The 26533-nt window shown below is 40.1% G+C and overlaps 1 protein-coding gene across 16 annotated transcripts in view; it reads left to right on the plus strand.

The window, feature by feature from the left end:
• The window catches only part of DLG2 (discs large MAGUK scaffold protein 2), a 1327559-nt gene that overhangs the window by 1126618 nt on the left and 174408 nt on the right, over positions 1-26533 (plus strand). Inside the window, exon 1 of one of the 16 annotated variants that reach the window (XM_044390945.3) lies at positions 8364-8613. The exons of 13 other annotated variants lie outside the window; for them this stretch is intronic. Coding sequence is in view for 1 of the 3 variants with exons in the window: in XM_044390944.3 (XP_044246879.1) it covers positions 9399-9438 (40 nt within the window). In the remaining 2 variants the exon portion in view is untranslated. 2 more of the 16 variants (XM_044390946.3, XM_044390944.3) reach the window with 2 other exon arrangements.

Consider the following 26533-nt stretch of genomic DNA (forward strand, 5'->3'; position numbering starts at 1 on the left):
GCCAGAGATAGTATATAAACGAATGGGTATGGCTATGTTCCAATAAAACTTTATTTATAGGCCCTGAAATTTGAATACTGTATAATTTTCATGTGCCTCAAAGCATTATTCTTCCTTTGATTTTTTTTTCCAGCCAATTAAAATGTGAAAACCGTTCTTGGCTTACAGAGTGTACAAAACCAGACAGTGGGCCAGATTTGGTCTGCAGGCCATGGTTTGCAGACTTCCAACGTGCGCTCAAGTATGTTTATTACCCTCTAGAGAGATGCAGTGTGGTGCCCTGATCATTGTAAGGGCAAAATAAGAAAATACATCTGAAGCGATTAGCCTTGTATCCGCCCCTTATAAGTGACCAGCAAATAGTCATTATTACGATTAGCCCCTTTGTCAAAAAAAGGAATCTGTTTACTCTCTACTTGTCATGGACATTTCGGAAGGGAGGCAGTTACATTTGGTTGCCTACCATTTCTACTAATAAACTTTTACTATTATTTAAATATATATTAACATTAAAAATATAAAACTCGTTTGGACAGGTAGTGGCATTAGTAAGCCAAACTGTTTTTGGTTTTTTTGGTTTTCGGTCTTGTCTTTTCTTCCTAATGCCCCAGTGTTGCGTCTTCAACTTCTAAATGTGTCTTTAGTACTTGGTCTGTGCTGCAAGCTACTCTATGAAAAATGAGATTAGATCTTTTCTCTCTAGGAGCTCTCCAAAGTGAGTATATATATCCTGAGAGTATCAAGATGACAACCCTTCTCTTTATATAAATTTTTCATCTCAGCCTTTAAATTTCTATTCTCATATAGGTTTTATAATGTACATACTGTGCCATAGCACAATGGTCGTACATCCTACAGTATGTAAATATATAAGTATTTAGATAATGAGGGTATGAGCTCAAAAAATTTTAAATGATGATGTCAGCAACCAAACTTTTAAGGCATCTGGTCTAGGAGGAAGTAAAAAGTATCCCAGTAGAAAACAAGAGTTGGTATGACTGATGCAGGTTCTCATTCATAATGACAATTTAAGATATGAATTAAGATTTACTCTGGTGTCTACTTTGTGGCAAGTAGGTAGCAAGCCATTTTACATTTTTAATTTTGTAATAACAAACAGCTATATGAAATAGGTTCTACTATCCCCATTTTATAGATGATGAACCAAGAATCAATTTGGAGAAGTTAAGCAACTTGCAAAGGTCAGCTTGAATGAATCAGGACTGTCTAACTATAAAGTATGACATTTTCCACTTCAGCCTTCATTACATTGAAGAAGTTCATGAAAAAGGAACCATCATTCTTTGGCATTCCTAAACTCCGAAGTTAGTTGCTTTCCCATTACATGTTCTTAGGTTATTGAGTGGTAAATAGATAAAATTCCACTCCATCATCAATTTCTTGCCCCTACCCCCACCCAGAACCTTTGTGTATCACATCCTTCTCACTCTGAATGGAATCTCCTTAATTGGATATCTCCTAGTTATCCGTCAAAATTCAGCTTACACATCACCTCTTCCAGGAAGCCTTCCTGACTTTACTCCCCCCCAAACAAAACTAAATTGAATGCTTTTCCTCTAGGCATCTATAGAACTTTAATGAAAGACCTTATAAAATAAACTATGTGCTGTATAGTTAGCTCTTCTCCCTAGAATGGGAGTCCAGGGAACAGAAAATCTGACCTTGATTGTATTGTTCTTCTGACATCCAACATAATAGTACAGTGCCTGCAACATACTAGGCCCTCCCTAAATACTCATGGAATGAAGGAATTCCTTCTTCATTGATTTGGAGTCTGACATAACTATGGCAAAGAAATGGGTTGAAGTTTGTCTTTACCAAAGTTTCCTAGGCTAAGACAAATTAGTGGATATAAATTAGATTATAGGGGACCAGATAATGGAAAAACAAAGCAGTCCATGTGTATGAAGGCTTTTTCCTTCTGGGTTTCTCAGAGGATCCTAAAGAGGATGCATGGACTTGAATCAACCAAATTTATATTAAAATGTATCTAATTTATCAATATATAACAATTTATATATATATGTATAAGCATATATATGTTCATGTGTATGCACATATATAAGCCCACACATATTCATGAGCATGAATCCATAAAAATAGACACCATAATTTTTATAAGCTGTCTATTGGATCACAGCATGATCAGCAAAAGGATAAATATCATTAAAACTCTCCAGGTTGGCTGTTCCTGCAGAGTCATCCAGTTGCTTTAAATCTCCTTTGGTCATAAAGCTACTTCCCTCTTTACCTCTTTCTTTAAAGGGAACTAGCATTACTGAGAGATTTTGCAATGTTATAGATATGCAACAGAGGTGATCTCATTTAATCCTCAGATGTTTGCACAAACCCAGAGGTCCTGAACCCAAAGAAAATCAAAAGCAAGTCAAGAATTTTGCTGAAATTGAAAATGCTCACTAAGAAAGCAGGAAGAAGAAGGGTGAGAAGACTAAGAAAAAATCTGAATTATGTTAATTTCAGTTACAAATGAATATCGTTAAATTCAGTTATATAAATGTGTTGCATGGGATTATACCAAATTAATTTATTGGTGATAAAGTGATGAGAGTGTGACCATTAGCATAGATTTTTTTTTTTTATCAGAGCAGGGAGGGGCCTTTTCAGTTGATTTAGAGGAGAGCTTTCTTCCCACCACCAAATGTTGCTACATGTGAAGGGATTTCTTACTCGTTGAAAGGGGACAGTATTGGAACAGTTGTCCCCAGACTTTTATAATTCATAGACCAGAAACATTTCAGAACAAACTTTTATAGGCCAACAGAATTGCCAGCTTGTCTTGCCAATAAAATGAAGAACATGGAAAAAACCAAAGCAAACACGATTTAAAAACTAAGATCTGTTCTCACCATCATTTCAGAAATACAAGGACAACTTCACAGCAAAAACAATGGGAAGAAAAACAAAGAGTAGGAAGGACGTAATCTCATAATAAAGGAAGGTCATTTTAGCTTGATGAAAATCACCACACCCTGCTTACTCTTCTCATTCTGCTCTGGAGAGGAGGGTCAGGGACCAGCCTCTAGGGACTATTGCCTCTGCTATGCCTAGGTTTGAAGTCATGCACATCCCAATTTAAGTTCAGGCCCTACAAGTTCCTAGCTGTGATAGCTGGAGCAGGTTACTCTGCTTTCCTGAGCTGCGATTTCCTCCCATGTCAGATGAGGATTATATCTGACTGACTGTATTAATTTCCTAGGGCTGCTATAACAAAGTATTACAGTCTAGGTGGCTTACCACATCAGAAATGTATTGTCTCATGGTTCTGGATCCCAGAAGTCTGAAATCAGGAGTCAGCAGAGCCGTGCTCCCACTGAAAGTGCTAGAAGAGGATCTGTCTCAGGCCTCTCTCCTAGCTTCTGGACTCCCTATGGTTTTAGTAGCATGACTCCAGTCTTCACGTAGTGTTCTTACTGTGCACACACCTGTGTCCAAATTTCCCCCTTTTATAAGGACACTAGTCTTATTGGATTAGAGACCCACTCTAGTCCAGTAGGAGGACTTCTTAACTAATTACATCTGACACAATCCTTCTTCCAAATAACATCACACTCTGAGGTATTGGGGGGTTAGGACTCTACCATACAAGTTTTGGGGGGATACAAGTTTACTCATAGCACTGACCAATCTCATGGAATTGTATCAAAGCCATTCACAGGACAGGCTGAATACTTTGTAAAGTACCAGAGCAATGTAAGGGTTTGTTTTTCCTAAGAAAGTTTATAATTGAAGAATTTTTGATTTAGGGACAGGAAGCAATTTACACAAGGATATATAACTAAGAAATAGTGAAGATAGGACTTTGAGCATATCCATTTAATAAATATTTTTTAAAGATTTTATTTATTGATTTGTCAGAGAGAGAGAGAGTGTGCATGAGCATAAGCAGGGGGAATGGCAGGCAGAGGGAGAAGGCTCCCTGCTGAGCAAGGAGCCTGATGTGAGACTCCATCCCAGGACCCTGGGGTCATGCCCTCAGCCAAAGGCAGATGCTTAACCGGTGGAGGCACCCCAGGTGTCCCTAATTAATATTTTAAATACCTGTTACGTGGCAGGCCCTGTTCTAGTGCTAGAGATTCAGCCTTGAACAAAATAGACCAAGGCCTTGACCTCATGGAGCTTACATTCTAGTGTGTGGGGGGGAATAAATGTTAATGAAATAAACAAGTAAATATATAGCATACACTGAAGTAGAGGTAAGTACTCTAAATAAAAATAAAGTCCAAAAAGGGAGTAGCAAATAGTGGGGGACTGGAAGATGCCATTCTGTATAGGATGTCAAAGAGCTCTTCTCTGAGGACATGTGTGAAAAATCCTTCCTGACTGCGGTGAAGGAGCCAGTCCTAAGTGAAAGGGGAGCCGCTGAGGGAGGTGAGCGGGGAGTGTGGTTTCTGATTTTTGTTTTAAAAGAATCACTCTGGCTGCTGTGTGGACAGTAATTTGAAACGAGACAAGAGTCAAGTAAAGAAACCAGTAGGAGGTGATTGCAGAGATCCATGTGAGAGTTGGTGGTGGTATAGACTGGGGATAAGGGCAGAGATGGAGGAGAGATTTGGGATATATTTGGAAGACAGAATTAACAGCATTTGCTGATGAATAAGATGTGGGATATAAGATAAAAAGAAGAGTCAAGAACGACTGACAGGTTTTTGGCCACAGCAACTAGGTGAATGATTATGCTGTTTATTGAAACATATTGGGGGGTACACCAGATTTGGGAGAAGAAACCACAGCTTGGTTTTGGACATATGAAAAGCCTAGCAGATGGTCAAATGGAGATTCTCAGATGTGGTATGCAACTGGGTGTAAAAATCTGGAGTTCAGGGCATAGTTGGGGACTAGTGGTAGGTAGTATTTAGGTGGCATTTAAGCCTTGACTGAGTACAACTGGAGGGATCTAATGATGAGCCCTGGGGCACTGTATAAATTTGGAAGATCAGGAGAAGGACCCAGCAGGAGAGACTTAGAAGGATGAGTTTGGTGAGGCCAGAGGGAAACCAAGGGGGTCTCAGGAACCAAGTAAGGAAGGGGGTTGATCCTGGGTACTTGTAACTAAGTCTGCCAAAAGGGTGGGACAAGATCGAGTACACGGGACTACCTGACCATTGGTTTTGTTAGTGTGCAGGTCATTACCTAATAAAAGCAACTCTGGTGGGATTTTGAGGGTAAATTAAGTCAGTTAAGGAGAGAATAGGATAGGAGGAAGTAAAAACAATGAAAACAGACACATATTTTGTGTTATCTGCTACCTCAATTTCTTGGAAGCAGGAGATGTAACAGTTCCGAGTGGGCTCTGAGATCTTAGACTGGTCATGATTCTGACTGTGCCATTTATCAAGTCACCTAACCTCTCCAGCCACAGTGTCCTCATCTACAAAGTAGGGATAATAGTATAATCCATTTGAAAATGCTGTGAGGGTTAAATGAGATAAACAGTAAAGTTTGACACCTTGCTAGCCCATAATAAGTGCTCGGTAAATATTAGAACTTTACTAATGTCAGCCAAGTACTGGTATAGTTTCAAGGCCCCACATAGTTTGTTGTATCTGGGAGCAATTGGTAGTATGAGGGGATAATTATGACAGAGTACATGCTATTGTATGAGGGCGCCTGGGTGGCTCAGTCAGTTAAGCATCTGCCTTTGACTCAGGTTGTGAGCCCAGGGTCCTGGGACTGAGCCCTGCACCCCGCTCCCCACTCAGCAGGGAGTCTGCTGCTCCCTCTGCCCCTCCCCCTGCTCATCATTCTCTCTCTCTTAAATAAATAAAATCTTAAAAAAAAGAACATATGTTATGATTATCTTTGACATGGGAACAGAGCAGTGTGTTATAATGTAAGAACTATAAACTCACCTATATTAATTTTCCATGGGGTGTATCATGGTGGAATAGCCAGGCAATGCAGGGCTATAGACAAAGAAATGGCTCTGGCAGGAATTTTTGGAGATCATGGCAGATGAAGGATCTGGAAATCATGGAAAGACTTAGAATAGACCAGACCTCATCAGGCCATAGGGTGGATAACAGACACATCAATATGTAGGAAATAACCATTTATCTTGTAAGCATAGTTATCACTTACTTACTCTTTGCTACACATGGTGTTTACACCTGGCCTTTCTAACCATTTAGAAACTCAGGTCCCTCTCTCCCAACCCCTAATATGTTGCATACCTCTGTTCCTACAGTGCCACAATTAGGTATGGTCACAAAAGAGGGGTGTACCTCATCCATGCATATCCCAGACCCCCTAGTAAGATGCATATAGGGAAAAATAAACAAGGAGGGGATAGTCTATATGTGAACAAATTAACTTGGCCCCTGAGTCCTTCTCTAGAAACACAGAGCTAAGAAAATCTCTCCTGTTTAAATCTGCATAGCCTGGAACATTGTAGCATCACCTTGTCCCATAGAGGGCTACCACTGATGTCCCTCAAAGAATGTTGATTGCATACAGTGAAGATAGCAGTTTCTTAAGTGGATGGATGACTTCATCAGATTGAGAGCTCACAGGTGGCCAAATGCTAGGGTATATTGACTTAGGACCGGAGTTTGCAGTGGAACCTTCAAGAAAGAGATGCCTATCCCCTTGCCTTAATGGCAGTAGAGGTATAGCTGTGTGCAAAAGTTCACTGTCATGATGAATTTTGTGACAGGTGCTTGTTTGAAACAGGTGAAGTAAGCCTAGATGGTCTCACTGTGAACAGCAAACGACTGTAAATATGTTTTCCTGGGCTGGTGAGTTCATTTGACTAATGGTAGAAGTGGAGTAGAGAGAAGCTACTGAGCTGAACAGGCAACCGAGAGCAGAGCCCCAGGCCTGCCATTCTCTGGCAGAGAGCCCATGTATTCCTGGTGACATTCTGCCATCTAGATGACGGACGTCTTCACAGGCAGGCAGATGGGAAGACTCCTTGGCAAACACAACTGACATTTTAAGAGACAGTTTAAAGGGAAAGTGAGGCAGAAATCCATTTTCCAAAAAGAAGTATGCCAAGAAAAATAGCAGTTTAGGATATGCACACTCTAAGTCAGGCACTATACTTTCTTGATATGGTTTACTTCATCTTGCAAGGTTAGAATTAGCAAGCCCATTTTATAGATAAAGCAACCCATTTTACAGTGAATTAGTGGCAAAACAAGGGTTTAAACACAAGTCTGTTTGGTTCCAAAACCTATGATCTCTTTCTAATGTCTACCAGTGGCCATAGTAAATAAATCTGGTCCTGTTGCTCGTCTGCTTCTGACAGTTAAATAGGAAACACTGCTTGGGGAGGGATGATAGCTTTAAGAGTGTGGGCTCTGCAACCAGGTTGCCTGGAGTCGATTCTAGCCCTGCCACTGAGCAACTGTGATCCCACTTGGATTTGTTCACCTCTCTGAATCTCAGTTTTCTCGTCTGTCACATGCTGTTCATGATAGATAATACCTACCTCTTCGGGATGTTTTGAAGATTAAGTGTGTCTAAGCACCTAAAACACTCCTGACACGTAAGAAGGGCTCAGTCGTAGCTCTTCTTATTATCAAAAAACGTGTTTTCTAGTGTTGATATTCAATGAACACAAAAAGATTGTACTGACCTTGTCAGAGAGGACACGAGCAGCTCAGGCACTACTCTGCTCCTCCCCGCAGCTCGCCTAATAATGATTTGGGGTCAGTCAATCATACTGTTACTGGTTTCTGCATGTCTCCTGATACCCAGGGCTTCCATGCTCTAGAGGTAGCATAGTAGGATAGAACAACACTGTTCTTGACGTTGGAAGACCTGGGTTGGGGTTCAGGCTCACATCACGCTTGGAAACTGTGGAATCTGGACAAGTCCCTTTATCTTTCTTGCTATGGGCTCCTCATCTGCACAGCGAGGAGGTTGAACTCCCTCATGGCCAGGGTTCCTTGAACCCCTGGATTCTGTTGAACATCCAGCAAAGTCACTCAACTTCCCTGAGCCCTGGCGGCTCATTTGTATTGTAGTGCTACACCTCTCCTGGTTGCTGAGAGGCTCAGAGAGAGCGAAAGTGTCTGGTACACTGTGACATGCTCTGCAAACATGAGCGCTGATCTTTACGGAACTATGATGAGAATTAACCCTGAATACTATGGCCCGCTAGGCATATGTTTGAGATGCAGGGGCTTTTTGCATTTTGCCATCTTTCCTACCCCCCACTGGGTTGGGTGGATCCACCTTAACAAGGTGTGGGGGAAAACAAGTGGAGGATGGGGGTGCAGGACTGATGGTGGGAAAGCATCTTATTGGTTAATGCTGGTACATCCCAAGCACCAATTACTGTCACTGCTCCTAAAGCTGATACATTTATCAGGATGAGTTACAAGGAAATATATGTACCCAGGGAACGAGAATGCTGCCTGGTCACCCCCTGTGATGTAAAATATAAAAGTCTAGGAGGGGCTGTTTTATAATTCATCAGGTTTCGCTAGTGAGTTCCGTCGGAGTCTTAGTTATAAAGGCAAGTGTGAACCGGACGGCAGACAGGAGAACCTGGCACCAAGGAGACGGAGAAGCTGCCTGTGGTGCCTCTTGCCTCCTCCCTGCTTTGTTCCAATCATTTTGTGCTCGGTAAGTTCCCTGGCTTTGCAGCTAATCGTTGTTGTTGAATAAGCTTGGCAAATGAATCTGTAGTTTGGAATATGCACTTGCTGTCAGAAGTGTGTGTCAGTGTTTGGGCTTCTGACAAATTCCACAGTTCCCTTTAATGAGCAAAATAGCTTAAAAGATGAAACAAAACCCGACAAATCAATTATTCACCTTGATCCTTGGAAGGCTGCTTTCTTTGGTTGCTAAAGTTTCTCAGGTTTCATTCTGTCAGTTTCATTTGTTGGAGGAGCTTTGAAAAGAACAAGTCTCTTTGTCACAAAATTGTTTTTCTTAGCTGCCAAAAGGAGGTATGTACAGGGTGGCTTGTCCATCCCCACCCCCAGCTTACTCTCCCCAGCAATCGGTAAATCTTAAAACAGACCGTTTGCCTGGTAACCAGCTCCAACAGAGCTGAACCTGTGCGAGGCAAGATTCAAATTGCAATCTTTTGTGTGAGCAGAACTGAGGGGCTGTGAATAATTGTCATTGTGGAGATGATTGTGAAACTCGGTATGGTGGTTGTCCCTGTGTTTTGCCGGGATGGGATCAGAATCCGGAGGAGATTTGCATTTGGCATGCCTGTTGATGATGTGGAAAGGGAGTGAAAGAGAAGCCTGGTTCATTCGGAGAGAGCTGTACAACACACCCGTAGGACAAACAAATGCACACGGCATGACTGTTGAATTTGCGTAACTTGTAATTGTTTTCTCTAGTTTCCTATTCCCATTAAGAATTACCTGAAGCTGCGTGTTGATCCTGGACTGAGAATGCTCCAGGTCCTCGTCCTGGGTCCTGGCAAGGGGCAGGGTGAGCGCTAACTCCTGGTCAGCTAGCCATAGGAAGTCATTTCCTCCCCCGAAGGAAAGAAGCGAAAGCTGTACCTTCCCGGACTCCTTTCTCCTTTCTGCTGTGTTCTTTCGCCTCTGTCCAAATCTCATGGAAACCAACAGCTTGACGTACTTTTTTTTTTTTTTTTTGCAGTAGCAGATTTAACTGTGGTGTCATATGGCATATTATATATGGAGAGGAATAGCAAGACATTTTTCTGAATGTTTAAGTGTGTCTGGCTTGTTGACATTTGCTTTATTTCACCAGCAAGGAACTACTGTCTTCTGAACCCGTACATGTTTGTCTGTCCGAAGTGTTTACCTTACGCATAATTGCACTTTCTCTTCAGATGTAGAATCTATAGATCTGACAGGAACATCCTCTTTATCCTCAAGGAAACAACTTGTTTTAGCATCTCTTTGAAAAGAGTGGATGCATTTATTTTTCACCAGGGGCTTAGATTGTTCTTTGCTTTTTCCTGATAAAAATTTTGGTCATCAGTACTGCTATGCTTCCGATAAAGTTATTTCTCCTTTCCTAGTATACTTCTGATTGTGCCAAAACTTGGCAGATTTGGAATGTGGAATATATCTTTTTGCAGGAACACATTTTTCAGGCATATTTCTTTTGTCCATAAATAGCTTTTCCATATTTTCCATTTCTCTGAAGAAGTTCTGTTTAAAAGACCGGAGGAGTGATGTATTGTGGTTGGCACTTAGGGGTGTGTAACCTGAGACTTGGTTTCTAATCTACAAACGGCTGCCCCACATGGGGTCTGTAAAATGTCTTTTCGTCTTAGGTTCAGCTCAAAGCCTCTGGGCTCCAGCACTAATGATTAAGGTAGCAAATTCAGCAAATCATTGCAGGTATAAACAAACATCTGCATCTGATGGTCTGACCAGCCTGTGAGACTTTGTAAAGCTCGGGACACACAGCTGAAGGTTCCTGAAAATGTTAATATTTTTTAATGCCAAGAATAATATAGTTGTAAAGTACTTGTGCGATGTATTGTACATTGGATTTTATTGTGCCACATTTTTTTAAATTGTACTCCAGAGCCCATGGTTTATTTTGTGGCAATATCTGGGTTTTGATCCAGCCTGGTTTTATCAAGAAATAAACCGATGTACCGATCTCAGTAAACTGAGTTTCTTCTTATTTGGTGGTAGTTTTTTTTATCTTCTCCACCCACCAAGAATAAGATCTATTTATAGCAACAAAAGAAAATTTAGCATGAGTTATTCTCAATTAAATTTGCAGCAAAACAAACATGAACTGCGACAGGAACCTTCTGAGAGAGCACATACACACAAAAACACGTCTCTCAACAAAGGATTAAAAGCCAAAGAGGCATTAACATTTTGCCTATGTGACATATATCATTTTCTTTGAGAGAGGTTGGGAAGGGTGAAAGGGGGAGAGGTTTAAAGGAGCTGTTCGGAGCCTGACTTCAGCCGACTTCAGTGGGGTGGGAATGAAAAGGGTGGGGGCTTTGTGCGGCCGTGGTCTGCACCTCACTCTACTTATCTGTCAATGGGGGAGGGGAGACTTAGGAAGATTACTGCAGAGAGATGCTGTATGTAAAGCAAATGGTACACTGTGTGGTAAAAAGGAGACCCAATAAAAGGTAGTTGTTCTTGTTACGAGTCAGATTTTGCAAAATATGTTAACAAAGTCTGATGTTGGTTTTGAGAAAACTGTATACAGTAAATAGGAAGGTTTTAAAATTTTTTCTTGTTAGTAAGATATAGTTCTTATAACTAGATAATCTGGTTTTGTTTTTGTTTTGGAAACCCAGTAAAGATGGAGTTATTACCTTTCAGTGTACTTTTAATTAATTCTTAGAATGGCATCCGAAGTCCTTACATTATTTCAAAGAACAAACTTTGAATGGGGAGCATGGAGGCAAACCAATGCCAAATAATATATGATAGGCTTCTAAGTTTTTTGCTCAGCAATGATTAGGTCATAGCTCCAGCCCCAACATTGCATTAAAGTACCTGATTATTATACTGAATATCATTTATTAAGTCCCATGCAGAGTATTCAGTGTCTTTCCTTTATTTTCTCCTTTAGTCCTCATCCCTATCCTACCAGGTGGGTCCTCTTTTGCTTCCCATTATCACGTGAAGAAATGAGATTAGAGAAAATCTTGTTTAAATACTACTAATTTAAATTGGGGTATGGCAGCACCAGAATTTGAGCACAATACCTGTCTGACTAGAATCTACCATGGTGGAATTATCCAATAGGATCTGCCCAGCTCTACATGGTTCCATTTAGGAAATTTGGCCCTATATCTGCTTTGATTCTTCTCCCCACATATTTAACCTCTACCAGTTTAGTGGGTGTAAAAAAATAATATTGAAGATTTCCTTGTCTTTTGCTCTCATTTTTGGTCTATGCCAGTGAAGACCACATTTTCCTGAGCTCTCTTTATAATTCTCACCAAAATACAAAACTTAATATAAAGAGATATAAACATTTAAAAGGTCATAAGTCTACCAAATTCAAGGTAGGGTGTAAAAGGTACCCTGAGTCACTACGCCCTTTGACCCGGGCAACCTTCCTCTGCACCTCTGGTTTTAGAAGAGTCTGTTTGCCGAGAGGTGGGCCCATTTCGATCTTGCTCTCTAAGACTGTATTCTGGATAAAGAGAGCCCCAGAATTTCTTCCCCAAACAGCCCTGAGCCCACTTCCAGGAGTTGTACACCGTGCCACCCTGGGGGTGAAGGAAAACCAATAGGCTGCTGTTTGCCTGGGAGTGAGGGAGGAGCCTAGGGGATGGGAACTTGTGGATCAGAGCTTAGAGTCATGAGTTGGGATGTTCACACATCGACATGAAAGTCCTTTTGTGGTGCAAGAAGAAACAGTGGCAAAGAACAGGGGCTGGCCCAGGTCTGGGGGCCTGTACTTGTGTTCTTGCTCTGGACCCCAAAATTGTTAGGGACAGTCCTCCCCTGTGCTGAAGAATATTTGCTTATATTTCAGAATAGCAAAGCTAAAATTCCAGTGGCTTGGTTTTGTGGGGCTTTTGTTTGTTTTTGCTTTTTTGACTTTTCCCCCCATTAAACCAACAGAAAGCACTTAAACAAGAAAGTGGCCAAAGCTATAAGGTTCTCAGACTCAAAGCTTTTTAAGTTCCATTTTGGAACTGACAGCAACATGATCCATTGAGGCTGGACGTTGGCCTTTCTTCCAGTTCAGAGGCATAGACTGACTTCGGAAGGTGACTGCGGGTCAGCTGGATTAAAACTCTCTGCCGTTTATCTTTTATGCCATTTGAAAATATAGTTGCTCACAGAGACTGTTGTTAATTTCAGGTGCCCTTTTCTTATCTCTAGTTTCAAATTGTGGTCGTAACTCTTTGTGCTATGGACTAATGGAAGGCTGCCTGAAGCATCCATGTGGGACCTGGCCTTACAAGCTGTTTTGAAAAGCAGCAATGGCATCGAATGGCTTTATGTGGCCTCCAGTCATTATCACGGCCCCTTCTTCTGTCCAGGCCTCATGCTCCCAAAGGCTCCTTTTCATCTTCTGTTGTATTGGATACAAAGACACCTAAGAAGAACTAACAACCAGGAGTTCCAGGCAGCAAAATCTCTGTAATTATTATGAATCTTGAGGATTTAAGATTGTTGTTGGTTTTTTTCCTTTTAATGCAGTGGAAGCTATTATGCAATGAAGAGTGATTTTTGTTTTTGTTTTTGTTACTCTTCATAAAGTAGTTTCTAGATGGAAAGGCAGAATACATCTTAGGAAGTATTCCTTACTGCCAAATCTTACAACTTTGCTTTCCTTAACTATAAAGCAAGTATAGTAATTCCTGTCTCAAGGCTGTTGGGAAGATGTAAATGAGATAACTCATACCCTAATGAACAGCTATTCCCTCATCCATGTGGAAATATCTGGCACAGCAAATACTTTGCAGATAGTGTGACTACAGTAAATGTTTACTCAATACAATAGTTAGAGGCATCTGGGTGACTCAGTCAGTTGAGCATCCAACTCTTGATTTCGGCTCAGGTCATGATCTCAGGGTCATGAGATCAAGCCCCACGATGGCCTCTGTACTCAGTGCAGAGTCTCATTGTCCCTCTCCCTCTGCTCCTCCCCCTGCTCTCTCTCTTTCTTTCTCTCTCTCTCAGATAAATAAAATCTTAAAAAGAAAGAAAGAAAGAAAAGAAAAGAAAAAAAAAAGAAAAGAAAATACAGCAAACTGGCAACTCTGTGACGACCAACGTGTATACCACATTTATTTTGCCCAGCAGAGGTGGTAGTAGGAATGTTCCAGGGAGATAAAACACAAACAAAAAGAGGACAAGAGTTTATCATTTAGCCTCTACATTGACAACTGCTGGTAGCGTACATGTTGGATGGTGATAATCCCCATTGATTTTTACTTTCTTTTTTATGTTTTATGTATCTTTTGAAACTTTATAATGAGCATGCCTTATTTATACGATTAGGAGGAAAAAGAAAAAAAAATTTAGGGTATTGGATTAAAGTGGGAAAAGGTTATGGATAGATTGTGGAAGAGCTCTAACTCTATGGGAAAAATATTCAAAATACTTGGGAAAGAGATGTTTTCTGGTCTGAATAATCCAGATTAGTTTATGTTATGTACTTGTTTGTTTATTTTGTCTCATATTAATAATTTGTTAAGCATAATCTAGTGCCAGATGTTCTGCTAGATACTGAGACGACACAGATGAAAAATTAGAATCTTTGAACTCAAGGAGTTTGTAATCCAAGGGAAATGAACACATGAGCCCACAATTCGAACACAGTGCAATTCTCACTGTGCCATCACAGGAGCAGGTGAGGTTGTTCTCTAGTACAAGTAACAGAAACCGTGAAGCACACTGACTTGCTCAGTAAAGGGAATGGATTGGTGATTGTAACCTCAAAGTACAGCAGTAAAGCCAACTCTAAGTAGTCTGATCCTGTGACTCACAAGCTTGTCAAGAAATCCATTTCTTTTGCTTTTGTCATACTGCCTCTTTTTGTATTGGCTGCACCCTAGGACTAAATGCCCTCGTGACCCCAGGACAGTTGTCGTTGGTTCCTGGGCAAATGACTGTTTTCTTAGTCATTTCTAGCCAGAAAGAGATCCTGAGAATGGTCCATAAAATTCACTTTGAATGGACTGGCTTACCCATGAACATAAAACCAAGTCACTAGGCACATTCTGGAGCCTAGAAAGAATAAAGACAGCCTCCCCATGACCTTATGAGTTCTTAAACAAAATCTGTCACCTGTTGCTATTAGGAGGGGACGGTGGCCCAGCATCCAACAGCCATCTTCAACTTGTGATATGTGCAACACATCACGTACAAGTGTTTGCTAGAATTAATATGTAGCATAATGGAAAGGAGGCCACACATACGATGGTGCTTCTCCTTAGATCAACTTCCATGCTGAGTAGGGGTTTGCCAAGGGATCAGAAACAGGGTGAGACTTCGAGGTAGAGAACAAAACTCTCTGCAGTAACAACTAACCAGGTAATTATGCAACTCTCTGCTTATCTTTATATTGGCACTACTGTAAAAATTACCAGCCAGAAGCCATCTGCCCAGTGGTATAATTAACAGAAAACCTAACGTATCAGTTTCACCAAAACCTGCTGTTGGATGATGGCAGTTGGGTTTTAAGCTAAACTGCAGTTAAATATTCTTATTTTTTACAGTGTGACAGCAGATTTGGTCAATTCAGTATGAACCTTAAAATTTATCTCCCCTGGCTCAAAATTACAGTACTTTAGAGTTAGACCATACCATTATCATCTTTTCCCTCCCTTGTTGCTTCTGATGAAACCTGTTTAAGAAAGCTAATGACTCACCCAGTGCCTCAAATTTATTTGGATTTTGATATCATGAAATTTGTGATGCTAAAAAACAGGGGTACTTTTGACAAAGATGGGTTTGCCAGTTGTATATATGTTGCATTGAGAATGAGATAGACTAGAATAAAATATTTGTTAGTCAAATGTCAATGCTTTATGGCAAAATTAGACTTTGGTAACTGTGTGATTCACAGTTTATATAATTTATCAATCCTTCAGTTCTTTAGCCTTGGGCAATACTCACCATTTACTTGAGGAAGTAAAATGGTCCCTGAATAAGATTGTAGTGGATGGGCTTGGTAACAGTTTCCACTAAAACTCCTGGATCCAAACTCAATTAGCGGTGTTTGGATTGTTTTCCAGCTTTGCAACATAGAAGAGGAAGTGACAGGACTTAATAACTTTCTATAGGAAGTATACTCATACTGTTGATGATTTTTCTGGCATCCAAATGTAATCATAATTTTTTTTTTTTGACTCACGAGGCTTGTCTCAATACCGTCAACCTGCCTACCTAGCAAGCTTGTACCTAAATATTCATTGGTCTAGCTTCTTTCCAAAGAACACTCAGTAATGGCAAGACACAGAATCAAAGTATATTTCCTCTGGCCATTTGCTTCTGGTATAATATATCCGTTCAGAAAACTTGCATCCAGTCATGGGCAAGTGGTCCCAACCCAGCTGTGTCAGTGAGGAACCTAAGACATACTCAGAACACATGTGTGAGTTAGAGAAGACTGCAGTAGCCACGCAGAAAATGCTCCACAGGGTGCTGGTTTCTTCCTCTTCAGATTGGACAGCTTTTCAGTACAAAGAAAGAAGGGACTAAGAGTACTGGAAGGATGATGATCATGTTGACTTAAAAGCACATCTGTCACCCAGGTATTAAATGATGTCATTATCCCATGACACAACTTTACTTCCCCATAGCACAAACCAGATAAACTCTCTTTTGTTTCATTTTGAGATTTCATTGTACCAGCAGAGAAATGGCAAGAGAAACTGTATTTTGGGTGAATTTCTTACCTCATCAGTAACTATTCTGAGTTTCTGATATATAGGGGTGGCCAAAGAGGTATCAGAGACCAGTAATGATATTCAGGCTGCATATGGTATTCCTGGTCATTAAACCACTGAAATACTTATATTCTTATTGGTAAATAGCTTCAACTCAGGGCCCTGTGAGTGCCTCCCTCCCAACTGCTTTAGATCATTCCCCATCCCGGTCCCTTTCACAGGACTTTCGCACATCTCCGTGATAGAGCAACTAAGGAGCTCATCGATTAACTGAGGATTCACTAAGGAGTTAATGCCCGGCACAGCTATTTATTAAATATTTTGACATCACTGCTGTATGAGACCCATCTTATTTTTTAAGAACTTCTGGCTACAGTTGAGAATAACGTTCAGACACAGAAAGAACATATAATTTAGTGCTAAGATGTTTAAGACAGCCCTGTGTGATTTTTTTAAAGAGTGATAAAGGAGATATTATTTGAGATTGTCTGGAAAAAGTTGGTCAGGGATTTGGATAGAGCGGGAAGGACAACAGCAGAATGTACTATTTATTTATTTATTTAACCAATAATAACTAAATTCCCCATTTGTTTGCTACCACATTATCTTGTTTACCTCTCATGATAGTGCTATGAGAAGAGAGGAGAAAATAAGGCTTGAATCACATAGCTAGAAAGTGTTGGAAAGCCCATGCATTATCCATTCTTGCCCATTATACCCAAGACTTGATATTAGGTGCCAGCACAGTAAGTATGAAGATGTATTTTTTTACTTGTAAGGGCCAAAAACAAACCTAAGGAAATATTGACAGCCTTTAAGTGAATGAAAGAATGTTTGGGTAATACATTTTTATACTGCTGGCTTCAGTTGCTCTAATAGCAATATGAAAAGTAGAAATGTGAGCCATAGGGAACTAGCTAAACTCATTATAATTGGATTATCTAATCTTTCAATATTAGTCTTTATATAATCTTTCCATAGCATGGGAACATTAGAAAAAGCAATAAAGCACACAGCCTGAACATTTAGTCTATTGACAAGGTTTTGCTTTCCATCTTTAAATGAAAACTGAAAGAACAAGACTCTTTGTTAATGATTTGATAGCAAATCTTTTTCTAATTCTGCTTTCCAGTTTATGCCATATAGAACAATGAGCATGTACTTGCTGCAACTTAATTATTTAGGAAAATGTACATTTATGGGCCAGAGTTGGCATCACCTCCTATCTTCCAAAAATATCTCACAGTGAGTTTCTTGAGGGCAGAGATTGGACTTCATTTATCCTTGTGTACCCAACAACTAGCATGGATAACTGATAGATACCAGGTAATACATTCTTCAAGGGAGGATGAAGACAATGTGAGATTGAGAAATTGGGGGATAATTTCTAAAGCTGAGTGTTGAAGATGCAGCAGAGTTTACTACGTATGCAGACAGGGCATTGTAAGGAGATGGTGCATACTGAGCAGTGTTTCCAAAATAAGAATGGTCACAAAGTTTGTATGTTTAAGGAAAGCAAGGAAGGCCTCAATGTCTTTACAGTGTTTTTTGCTCCTGGCAACCTATTTTTCTGGACTTCTCTTCCTACTCCCCTCTTCTTTGTCTTATCTTGGACTCTTCTTTTAAAATTCAGACTTCTTTGGGGTGCCTCGGTGGCACAGTTGGTTAAGCATCCGACTCTTGGTTTCAGCTCAGGTCATGATCTCAGGGTCCTGGAATGGAGCCCTGCATGGAGCCCTGCATGCAGCCCTGCCATGCTCAGCCTGCAGTCTGCTTGAAATTATCTCTCCTATGCCCCTCCTGCTCCTGCTGTCTCTCCCTCTCTTGCTCTCAAATAAATAAGTAAATCTTTAAAAAATAAAAAATAAAATAAAATTCCGCCTTTTTCAACACATAAGAGACCGGGAGCCACTTAAAGGACAGACACATCAACTAATTGTAATCAGTTGAACCTTATTGGATCAATATTCAAACAAACTAAAAAAATTCATGACATTCATGAGACAGAGATTTGAATAACAACTGGATATTTGATGATAAGTTGTTGGTGATATTTTAGAGGTGATAATGGTTTTGTGGTGATTTTCAAAATAGGTCCTTATCTTTTAGAGATACACACTGACATATTCACAGATGAAATTATTTTTATCAGAATAATAAAAGAGAGAAAAAATGAGTAGGGCTACAGATAAATCAATAATAAGCATTATTCATGGTTTTTTTTTTTTTCCATCTTTCTTGAAGACGTTTCTCTTCCTGCCCTCCCCACCAGTGGGGGGTTTTATTTTTTTGCTATATCCCAAATGCTCTGGGCCTGTTTTATAATTATCTGTGTATGTGGGTTGCCATCACCAGAAGGAGCTCATTAGTAAGGACTGAGATTTTTTCTTTGTCCTCCCATCGACTGGCTCATAGGAGGGGCTCAATAATGTTGGATAGAAAGTTGAAAAATAAATGAGTGAATACAGACCTCCAAGGTCTACATCGGGGAGTGTGATTCAAGCAGTGAGCTCCTCTTCATTTCTCTTATTTCCATCTGATTCTTAAAAAATAAATCTCAATTCATGTTCTATATACAAAACAGTATTTGCTCATAACTGAAAGCCAGGAATGCAACAGCCTAATTGAAACTAGATAATTCACACATTTGCATTTAATATTCATGAAATGCCATGTTGTGAGCCCATGTTCTTAATTAGTGTAAGATAGCATTGTTCCAAACCTATTTAGTTGTTACAGAGATAAGGAAAATATAAAGAAAAACACTTTCCTTCTGTTTAAAATTTTTTAATTAAATTATGGTTATCTTAAACTTTTTTGTGTATAAATTTAGAAAACTTCTGAGGAGATGTTCATCACTTCCTTGTTAGAGTCTCATGAACACTCTTTTGGTCCCTTGCAAGGTGCTCACTTTGTACTGGTGGAAATTGTGCCTCTGAAAAGTATGGAATGGAAAGACTGGAGGGGGGTTGCCAGGGCTTTAGTCAGTGCTCTTGAAGCAGCCAAGATAAACAAAAGTCATCCTCATTTCTATTGTTTTCAGAAGTTTCTAAGCAAATCACTCCCTGGTAGTATACTGTTACTGGAAATATTAATTTATTTATGTTGCCAAATTTTGTCTCAAATTTTTGGATATATATATATATATATATATGAAAGGAATCCATCTGTCCCTAAGAATTCTTAGACAGTTACCCACCCAGAAGCAGTCCAATGAGATGAATTTGTAACAGTGTGCATGATATCCCCTAGAGAAACCTGTTTCACAGGCCAGATGGGATTTTCTATTTTTTTAATAAAATTCCTTCAACTATGACAACACAAACTTAGAATTTCATGAATATGTGCATGAGAGCGAGCCCAAAGGGATTTGTTCCTTCTGTGGTATACATATAGTTTCTGATACAAATAAATTACAAATAAGAAATATGTATACGCAGACCTATTATAAGTACTGAATATCCATGTGTAGACCCTTCAGTGGAGTATGTTATTTTTCTTTTTGTGTGTCCAAAATCTAACACAGGGCCTGAAAAAAAGCAAGAGCTCAGTAAATGTTGACCTTTCCTCCTGTTTTTACCTACTCCCAGGGGCCTTATCACCCACCACCACAAACATCCACTTCATTTGATTCATGAAGCAAGTCCAGGCATGATAAAAACACAGTAACAGAAGAAATAACTGTAACTGGCAGGACTTTGAGGCAATGTAGAGGTTAACTGGACATCTGCTTCTCTCCAGTCTTCACTGGAGCTCATTGGATGGTAAAGACCTGACTTCAACAGGATAAGCTGGTTGGGTTAGGTAGGTGGGATACTGTACCCATCAAAATGTACATCATTGCCCTAAGGGTTGAGAACCCAAAGAATTTAAAGCACAGCTGTAAGGTTTGAGGTCTTTTGGTTTTGTTTTTATCATCTAGATAGAGTTCTTTCCACCATCTGGGTCAAGGCATGGTTTTGAACTGTCTTTGTCTTGTAAAGCCGTAACCTCTTCCACTGGCTTGCCCTGATGAAGAAATCCATAATTGCATGTATTTGTTCTTTCATTCATGTATTCAGTTATTCATAAAATATTTATTTAGTGCTTGCTTTGTTTAGCACTATTCTGGTACTAGAAAATGTCTGAAAGCTTTTTGCGTTGTTTGGTATTAATTTTGTGTTTCTTTATTTTCAAGTTTGGAACAGTTATCTGTCTTTCGGTTTCAGGACATAAATACACTTGTGGGGCCTTCACAATGGAGTTAAAAGAAACAAAGAACCAACACTAAGAGATGTAAACTTAAAAAAACCATAAGCCATTATGTTAAAAGGTACAAACCATGCTCTGGTTTCAAGTAAACGGGTATAAATTTGAAGGGCCAGGGGATCTTTCTATTCTTCTGTGGGCCTTAATTACGTGTTGCATGTTTATGATATATGCATACATTTGGCATAGGAATGTACATATACATAGAAATACATCTACATATATGAAAAGAAAGAGTACTCTTTCCCAGGGGCACAGAGGTCTAGATAGAATGTTTCTTTATACATTTCTCAGCTGAAGCATGCTCTGCACTGAATTGCTTTTATACATGGTCTTCTGAATTGAGAAGTTATCCTGGAGGCATGAATACTATTTTATAGTAAAGTAACAGGAATGAGTAATTTGAGTGAGTTTGCAAAAGAGGAGGGGGGTGCACGAGGGGTAGGGCCATATCTGTTTTGTCTACCACTCCCAGGACGCAACACGCTGCCTGGCTCAGGTTAAGCATTCAGTGAATAAGCAGATTAATTAATGCAATCTTGGGATTGGGAAAATATTCTAATAGAGCACTTTGAAGGGCCAGGAAATTCTTTGTCCAGATGAAGAAGAATCGTTGCTGCCCGATGTTCAGTTTAACTCAGCCAACACATATTCTCTTCTAAGTTCTGCCAGGGACTGGAGATGTAGTGCTGAGTGAGACAGGTCCCTGAGCTTTAGAAGCTCACAGTCTAGCGGAAAGACAAATACAGGTACAATTTTACTGCTATTTTATTATCATTTAAATTATAATATCAGGGTATGAATACAATTACATTAGTGTTAACAAAATACAGAGGCCACCCAGGGAAAGGAACAATTATCTCTACTTAAACGGGCAAGGGAAAGCTTCTCTGAAAGGGATGTCTCCACTGTGTTTTAAAGAACTGAAGGACCAAGAATATCCCAGGTAGAATGAGTAGCCTCTACAAAGGCCAGAGACGTGAAACAACAAAGTGTGTTCTGGGGTCTGTATAGTTTTTTTTGTTTTTGTTTTTTGTTTGTTTATTACTAGCCTATAAAATGTGTTGTCAGTGTGGAGAAAAGCGATAGGTGAGGATGAAGAGAAAGGGTTGAAAATGCATTTTCTATCCCTGCATGTTTACACCCTGACAATTAGATGTTGTTATGCATGAGTCAGACACCTTTCACTCTACCTTCTTTCTATGAAAATCCCACCCTGCTTCAATGCCCACCACATCTGTACTGCCAGATGTGACCAGTGTTGTCCATTCAAATCCCTTCTTCTTCCATGGATTTCAGCTGGAGCTCTATCTTTTGGTTTTGTCATGTCATCTTCCAGGGGATTATAAAGTGAGTGGGAGGCAGGGACCATGCTTCCCCCTCTTGATTTCTGCACATGCCTAGTACTGGACCCTGGACTACCTAGGAGATTAGGTACTTCTGGAGAAAGCATCACTGATTTCTCCAGCATAGATCCTAAAATTTTTGCATAAGGTAGTTGCATTTCTGGACCAACTGCCATGCTGTCAACTCTATTTTTCTGGTAATAAATATTTGTGAAGACCACTTGGAAGTGCCCGTTTTACGATTATGTGCTAGGGACGAGGAAACTAAAATTCAATCCAAACCTCAGGATTGACGAAAATGAAAACAGGTTCTATTTACGAGTGAATTAGAGAATGTATTGGCCTCACACCAGCCCCATGTCTACCATCCTCCAGCAGCGTACGTCAATCTGAATGTCATATCCTTAGACAGCTTTAGCTGTAATAAGTGTAGGTAGAACAGAGTTTGCCTATCATCTTTAAATGGCAATAATTCCACTTCAAAGGGCATATGAATGAAAAATGCACTTGGAAACTCATTGAATGCACTGACAAAAGGTTATCTAATTTGTAGACAAAAGACAAAAGCTTATTTTAAGAAATTCTTTCTTGAAATTTCCTTTATTCATGTCTTTCTATATTTCATGCTCTCGGTTTGTGCCTATACATGCATGCAGCTTTAATTTTCAAAAGATGTGTGCAGATATGCCTAAGGAAATACACAAGGGTGACCACACATTCCAGGTTGCCCAGGCCAGTTCCATTGTATGTCTGGATTTGGAAGAAGGTTATTGACTATAGGCAGACAAGGCTAGAATGAGATTATTATGTTGTTTAAGATCTGGTTGGAGAGGAAATGAAAGGGACTTCATTCCTCATTTATATTTATAGATTGGATAGGAACTGGCAGAGAAGGCTGCAGCCCTGGCTTTGAATTGTATCCATCCCACTTGCCAGCAGTGTGACTTTGGGGAAGTCATGATCCTCTCTTGGGTATCAGTTCTTCTCAGCCCAAGGTGGAGTCTGGTACTCAGCACTGGGGTCACTTTATTACAGAGTTATAACCAAGTTGTTTCTAAAGGTAACCACTTGAGGAACAAAAGTCTGGAAACTTTATCAGATAAAGATTAGTTAAAGAAATCATGGATGCTTAGGTTCACGAATGAGAACGGCAAATACCATGACACCATTATTCAAATACAAGAGAGCCTCTTAAGGAGATGAGACATTGTAAGCTTATTTTATATAACTGCAGGGGGCAGAAGTATGTCTCATAGAGGGGCAGTTAAAACAGATTTCACTTTTTGATAATGAGGATCTGTCTAGCAATGGCTAGGCTAATCTAAAAAACAGTGCTAATGAAAGCATGAAGCAGAGAACTCACATACGTGTTTATAAAAATCATGTGGGAGGTAGTGGGTCAAGCTGGGTAGGGGCCTGAGAAAAATCCCAGTGGAATGTGATAGTGTTTGACTTTCTCTCAACACCCATGGACCACTGTGTATGTCACCTTCTTGTCTTTCTCGGTCCTAAAACCTATATATTTGACAGAGAACTCCAACCCTGTTTCTATGATAGTGTACTTCTCTTTCTCTGAAAAACATCCAGAGAACTTCCAAAAGGGCAATCGAGATTATTCATTTTCTCGTAGGCATGTGTGTAGTGGTTGAACAAAGGCGCACCAGGTCTGGCTCTCTTTTGTCTAGGGCACATGATGGTTTGAATATTTATTATTGTAGTATGAACAACAAGTGCATTTGAAATATGAAAGCAAATGGTAAACTTTACAGTCTTGTAATTTCTCTCTCTGATCACTCCTTCAAGCTTGTTTACTCCCTGAATCACAATGCTTGTCATACACCTCCAGTCATCCCTGGCAGAGGTAGAGCACCCAAAAGCTAGTCTCGTCTTTAGAAAGTGTACCCCCTTTTTGTACTCTCCTTTGCTGTGAGCTGTGTGCTGTGTTGTGCCTCTTTCCGTGCTTTATCGCTACAGCATCATGTCAAGTCCTTAGCAGATACTGTGCCTGACGTATTGTATCTGTACTGCCTAACACAGTACTTGACATAAGCAGGTAACCCAGGAGTGGCTGAGAAATGAAGAGCCCATCTCTCCCTCCTAGAACCAACTCTACCAGCCTCTTCCATCCAAGATTCTCTCTCATGCTCTAGTTCTACTTTTATGAGCACTCAGTGCCCTCCTTCGGATTCCTCAAAGTTTTGTCTTCACCAAACCAAGCACCAAATCATTTATGTGCACACATTTCATTTTTCAACACTCTTAAGTTCCAAAGCATTCCATTTATTTATTTTTTTCCTTCTCTGACAATACTTTAAAACTTGTTGACCAATCAAGCACAGTTTCTCTTTATTGAAAGCTTTGTGTAGCCAGGCACTCTGCTGGACATGGAGGAATTTTTGACCATGCAAGAAAATATGGTTTTTGCCCTCAAAGTCTAGTTGGAACTTAGGCAATGTAAGTAGGCTCTTATAGTGCCTGCCAGGTCTCCGTAAAGTAAGAAATAAATATTAGTGCTGAGTGATGGGCTTTCAGAAGACGACTTTTTCAAACTGAAAGATCGACTATTCAGGAAGTACACTTACTTCAGTTAGCTTATGAAAGATAAATTGAGTCTTGGGGCGCCTGGGTTGCCCAGTCGTTAAGCATCTGCCTTCGGCTCAGGGCATGATCCGAGAGTCCTGGGATCGAGCCCCACATCAGGCTCCTCCGCTATGAGCCTGCTTCTTCCTCTCCCACTCCCCCTGCTTGTGTTCCCTCTCTCACTGGCTGTCTCTCTCTCTGTCAAATAAATAAATAAAATCTTTAAAAAAAAAAAAAGAAAGATAAATTGAGTCTAGATCATAAGAGAAATGGGAGACACAAGCCTTTTAAGGAATATTGATATCTGATATCATCTGATATTTATTTATTAATTCAACAAATATTCATTGAGAATCTGCTGTATGCCAAACAGAGATTAGTACTATGAGTTTTCTGAGGTCAAGTGTGGCTTGGCTTTCCCTCAATTAATCCCAAACTATCCATGACCTCATTCATTGCTACAGCTTTAACTACTACCTCTTAGCATGCAAAAGGCACCCAACTCTACCTGTCCACCCCCAGAATCTTCTAGTGAGTCTAATCTTGGATCTCATCTTAAGGGAAAGTGCAGTGTGATGATTATGCTCCACCCACTCTGTGCCAGCCATTCCCACTCCCCCACCCCAAAGGCACCAGACACCATGAAGCCTACAGAAGTTATAAAATGCAGACACTTAATTCTTTGCAATTATATAACCTCTCTAAGTAGTATAATTATGAGTGTGAAAAACATGTTTTTAAGTGTCCCTCTACACCACTGCTGCCAGTTTGGGACTGGAGAGCCGTGGAATAACAGGGACCAACCTGTGGGATGATATCCTGTGTATCAGCAAACCTTCCTCACTATTAATGATGGCACTACTATTCTCAGTCATGGAATGTATACCATTGGTCAGACTCTGTGCTAGGTGCTTTCTGTCTGCTATAGCTCATCCTTCCAGTAGCTCTCGAGGTATCTAGAGATACATAGATGAATACTGAGGTTACAGAAACAACTTCCCAAGGTTTCAGGTTTAGTTAGCAGAAGGAATTAGGATGAGAACCCAGATCTGTTTGGTTTCAAATGCAGTGCTTTTGCTACTACATTACAACAGAATAGATTAACAGTTTTCAGGGCCTCAGTCTTACATCTGGAAAGTAGGGGTGAATTCTTGTTCCTGTCTGCTTCAGAATTACAATGCTCTTGACATTTGAGGTTTCTCGAGGAAAATCAACAGCCTAAGAGACATTGTTACTGTGCTGAACAATGGATGGGATCCAAGCACTAAGGTTAATGGAATTACCATCCCACAAGTGGTTTATGACCCAAGTAACCCCTGAGTCAGAGCATGCCATCTTTAGAGGAACTTCTGGCCAAGCAAAACCTGTGAGCTTTCATTCATTTATTTATACACTCAATGAGTACTTTGCAAGCTTCTACTGGACCATACACATTTGGTATCTGCACTGATAATGCAAATACAATGTACCTTTTTAACAGGATGTGCTTCCAGGTCTATTTAGTAGACAAATTGTCTTGGGAACTAATGTATCCTTCCAATTTATGAGGAGGTTTCCAGCCACAGTGGTGCACCAGCAGGAGGAACAATGAAAACAATAGCTCTTAACCTCTGAGATAAGATTTTGGCAGCAACATGGTATGTTAAACCCACTGAGGACAGCATCTGAATGGAAAAACCAAAAATACTTTGGCATTACACAGTCTAGGGCTCGACTCTCAGCTCGACATTTAAGAATCTGCTGTGTAATCATATAAATTATTTCATCTCTCAGAGCCTCAGTCCTACAACTGCAAGGTAGAGATGCTACCCATTGCATTGGTTGTTTTTTCACTCAGTTTAACAAATACTTATATGGAACATTACATCAGTCAGGAAAAGAGATAGCATGTTAAGTATTTCTAGCAGAAAGGGATATAATTTAGGGTATTCACGTGCTTAGTAATTGTTGGAAGGGTTGGAGGAATGATAGTCAGGGGTAGGGGCAGCTATACCCAAATGGAGAAAATTCAAGAAGGCATTTCCTGAGTCATAGTTTC

Source organism: Ursus arctos, unplaced genomic scaffold (assembly GCF_023065955.2).
Source record: "Ursus arctos isolate Adak ecotype North America unplaced genomic scaffold, UrsArc2.0 scaffold_22, whole genome shotgun sequence".
In the NCBI taxonomy this organism is placed as follows: domain Eukaryota; kingdom Metazoa; phylum Chordata; class Mammalia; order Carnivora; family Ursidae; genus Ursus; species Ursus arctos.